General features: G+C 43.5%; 1 protein-coding gene across 1 annotated transcript in view; it reads left to right on the top strand.

Annotated features, from left to right (window-relative positions):
• The first annotated feature begins 653 nt into the window (after nucleotides 1-653).
• LOC310790410 (pleckstrin homology-like domain family B member 2) overlaps nucleotides 654-3,810 on the top strand; it is a 95,258-nt gene continuing 92,101 nt past the window's right edge. Inside the window, exon 1 of the mRNA XM_083652095.1 lies at nucleotides 654-782. Coding sequence (XP_083508221.1) covers nucleotides 750-782 — 33 coding nt within the window. The 5' untranslated portion in view covers nucleotides 654-749. The remainder of the gene's footprint in view (nucleotides 783-3,810) is intronic.

Genomic DNA, 3,810 nt, shown 5'->3' with positions numbered 1-3,810 from the left:
GTGTGTGTGTGTGTGTGTGTGTGTGTGTGTGTGTGTGTGTGTGTGTGTGTGTGTGTGTGTGTGTGTGTCCCTCCCCTCTCTCTACCCCCCTCCCCCTCTCTCTCCCTCTCTCTCATTTCACCACTGAAAGGTTTCTGGTTTTGAACCACTGGTTTTGAACCTGCGAAAATTAGAAGTCAAGCGTAGCGTATAGGCTACCTACTGTAGGTGATCTCCTCACACCTGCATTAGCTGTGTGTGTGTGTGTGTGTGTGTGTGTGTGTGTGTGTGTGTGTGTGTGTGTGTGTGTGTGTGCGTGTGTGCGTGCGTGCGTGCGTGCGTGCGTGCGTGTGTGTGTTTGTTTGTTTGTGTCAGTGTGTGAGAGAGAGAGGGGTGGGGGGAGAGAGAACTCCCTCCCCTTGTTTCGTCTTTCTTTCCAGCTTTGCTTCCAGCTGTTGCCGCATTCCTCTCCACTACACGTCGCCGTTGGCGGGGGCAGCCCGGCTTTTACGCGCGTGTGTGTTTATGTCGGAGGATTTTACGCGTCAGAAGTCTCTCCTAGACATCCACAAGTTGCAGTAGAGCTCCTGGTCCGGGTTGCAGGACGCACATGGGAATGTGTCCGATGCCAAGGAGGAGATGACAGCAAAGTGACACGAATATTTTCGGATTTTCTCTTTCCCTTTCTTTTTTGACAAGCTACAAATTCTGTGACTTGAGGGAATTTGGTGGAGCAACTGCGTCATTGTGTTTGTTTCCTTTTCTCCACCATGACACAAGTGGCCTGTCCCGCTTCAATAATGGTAAGAGCCATGCCTATATGGGATAAAAACTTTAAAGACATTTTAAAAATTATCCATTTGTCTAGTAACACTCTCCATGGTTTTATAGCAGGCATACACCTAAGTGAGATGTGATAGTGCCTATTGTCAACCACATGCGACTTTAATTAATTGCAGATTTCAATAAATAAAAACAGGGACAGATGTTTCTGACAGTCTCTGTAATAAGCTATCATAGGAATTGATTGCAGAAAGGACAGTAAGGTTATTATTAAACTCACTACTGAGGACCACATACACTGCTATAGGCTACTGCATGTAGGGATATTATAGAAATATTAGGCTATATAAGAGACCAAACAGCTACCATAAAGTGCAGTATCTCTAATTTGACTATTGAGGCTATAACTGAGAGAAAACCTATGTGTGCTGGTTTCAGAGAAGTGTTTTGACTGATTCAGAATGGTATTTTGTACTGGTGTGTGAGTCAGGGAGCGTCATTCCAGAGAAGTAGACCAATCCCTCCCAGTTGGTTAGTCCAACAGGAGCAGGCACTCTGTCACGACTCAAAGGAATGCTCTTGTGGTAATAGGTCCATTTAAGTCTAGTGCTTCTCCTGCCATACACGGGGATCCAATAGAATCGAGTGTGTGACCTAACTAGTTGAACCGTATTGTTTTATGTAAGAAACTGGACCATGGAGCATCTGAGTGAGGTGTCTACTGTAAGTGTGTATTTATAGCAGTGGTTCTCAAAGTGGGTCCGGGGACCCCCATGGGTCCTTGAGGGGATCGTGGGTCCCCATCAAAAAGGCTAATACCGGTAATTTATTTTCACTAGAATGCAGCCATAAGTAACAGAATGATTACTTTGGTCATGTGTTTCAAACACTTTCTGTAATAAAACATCTAAAAGTGTGACACTGTCATTAACCTATATTCCCATTGAGATTCAGAATCTCTTTTACAAGAGAGTCCTGGCCAAGACAGCCGCATAAACGTTTCATATCAGCATAAAAAAGTGTCACATAGAAGAACAGACAGACACAAGACAGCAGATTACATCAGACAATTAGCAGTGTTCATGAAAAGGATATCAATCCTCCCACTCCCCTGTCCCTGTCTTGCAGGGGTCTGGTGTTGGGTCATTAGGCTGATTGGGTGCACCTGGGCCCGGTGCACTCAGATGGTGTTAAATTAGTCCCTTAATTGAACCGATCTTAAATCTTAATAGGCTACTATTGGATTTGATTCCCCAGCTATACGAGGAATCAGCGTGACGTCACAATAACAACAAATCACCGAAAAACACCCGGAACCGCAGCAGTTAACTAGTATGAGTTGTGCCAAACAAACGTTAATATCTCAAAAACTATACATGACATCGCTTATATTTTGACATTCTGAGTGAGAGCAGAAGTAGCTCAAGAGTTTGATTTATAATTATGCACGTTGTGTTAAAGTTGTGTGAACTGTCGCAGTTTTTAAATTTTACACCGCATTGCTGGGGCTAGAGTGAGCACTCAAGGCTCGCTCCATAGGGTTCCAACCCGGAAACGCAGTTTGCTTACCAAAATGCTGCTCGGCTGTCGGCTGATCCCTCGTATATTTGGCTACAGCTATATGGCATGACACCAGTAAAATGTTCAACCTGTCTTATAGATTTATCATGTCAAGCTGGCCCTGTTTGGATTCAGATGAATGCTCTTGGTTTCTTATGGGTCTTCTTGACCTTATTGGGTTGTGCGTTTGTCTTCAGTGGGTCCAGCCCATGGTCCAGCCAGAGGACTAGTATGTTCTGAACAGCTTGGCCTCCTCATGTAGTATGTCTCAGGCTTAAAACATCTCCAGTAACATCAGAGATTTCAATCAGATTTGAACACGTGTTACAGATGTGGTTTCATAACAGGAAAAAGTCATAATCAGAAGACTGTGTTAAAGCCATTACCTGTCAAGTTAGCCCCGGCCATGATGTAGAAACCAGGAAGCTGCAGTATGTGTTGCAGGACTCAAGATACGGATACCGGTATCAGCTATTCCACTGATGTCACAGGCTACTAAAACATAGAGTTCTATGATGGGGAATAAGGATCGTTTTCAGACAAAAACAGATGTCCCAATCTACTCCACAACTGACATGTCAATAGTTACCAGTGTGAAAGATTGAATTGGATATTGAATTGTATGAATGTCTGATACTTTCACCGAAGGTGCAAGCTGAAAATCCATTTCTTGACGGGAGTGATCGGACTGCAGCAGAGTCAAACAGCAAAAAAAAGAAAAAACGTGGCAACAGCATTAAACAGTCCACCATGTCTTGAACTGAATCCCAGTCCCCTTTTTAAACTGGTGAACAAAACTGCTGCCAGGAAAGTTGTTGGCTGTAAATCTGTGCTCCAGTATACTTTGGACCAAATCTCTGAAGTCTCATACAAGATTTCCCTACTCTGAAAGTACCGGACAGGCCTTGTTCCTACTGTGAGTTGCTATACCTTTCCCAGGAATTTGGAAGTATTTTGCTTACAGACCCGACGCAAACGGACACCCAACTGACATATCAAAACCCCTGTGCAAAGGTTTCTACAAGTCAATGTTTCTACAATGCACAATGGGATCACATTTTATTTGACAGACCAATGGTGCAACCTGTGGAAATATTTTTACTTGATTTATTTTTTGTTAATTTGACCATGACTCTCTTTTCCACATGGACTCTCTAACTTCGTATCGATTTCATTTTCTTATCTGTCTCTCTTTCATTCCATCTGTCTCCCTCTCCCCTCCTCGATTTCACTGTTCCGTTTATCTGGCCATGTGAACTGTCTTGCTAACCTGGGTCATAATGTCTTTCTGCTAACCTGGGTCATATGTCTTTCTGCTAACCTGGGTCATATGTCTTTCTGCTAACCTGGGTCATAATGTATTTCTGCTAACCTGGGTCATAATGTCTTTCTGCTAACCTGGGTCATATGTATTTCTGCTAACCTGGGTCATAATGTCTTTCTGCTAACCTGGGTCATAATGTATTTCTGCTAACCTGGGTCATAATG

Source organism: Poromitra crassiceps (genome assembly GCF_964638095.1).
Source record: "Poromitra crassiceps genome assembly, chromosome: 2".
NCBI classification, from domain to species: Eukaryota; Metazoa; Chordata; class Actinopteri; order Beryciformes; family Melamphaidae; genus Poromitra; species Poromitra crassiceps.
This window is presented reverse-complemented; position numbering and strand designations above follow the sequence as displayed.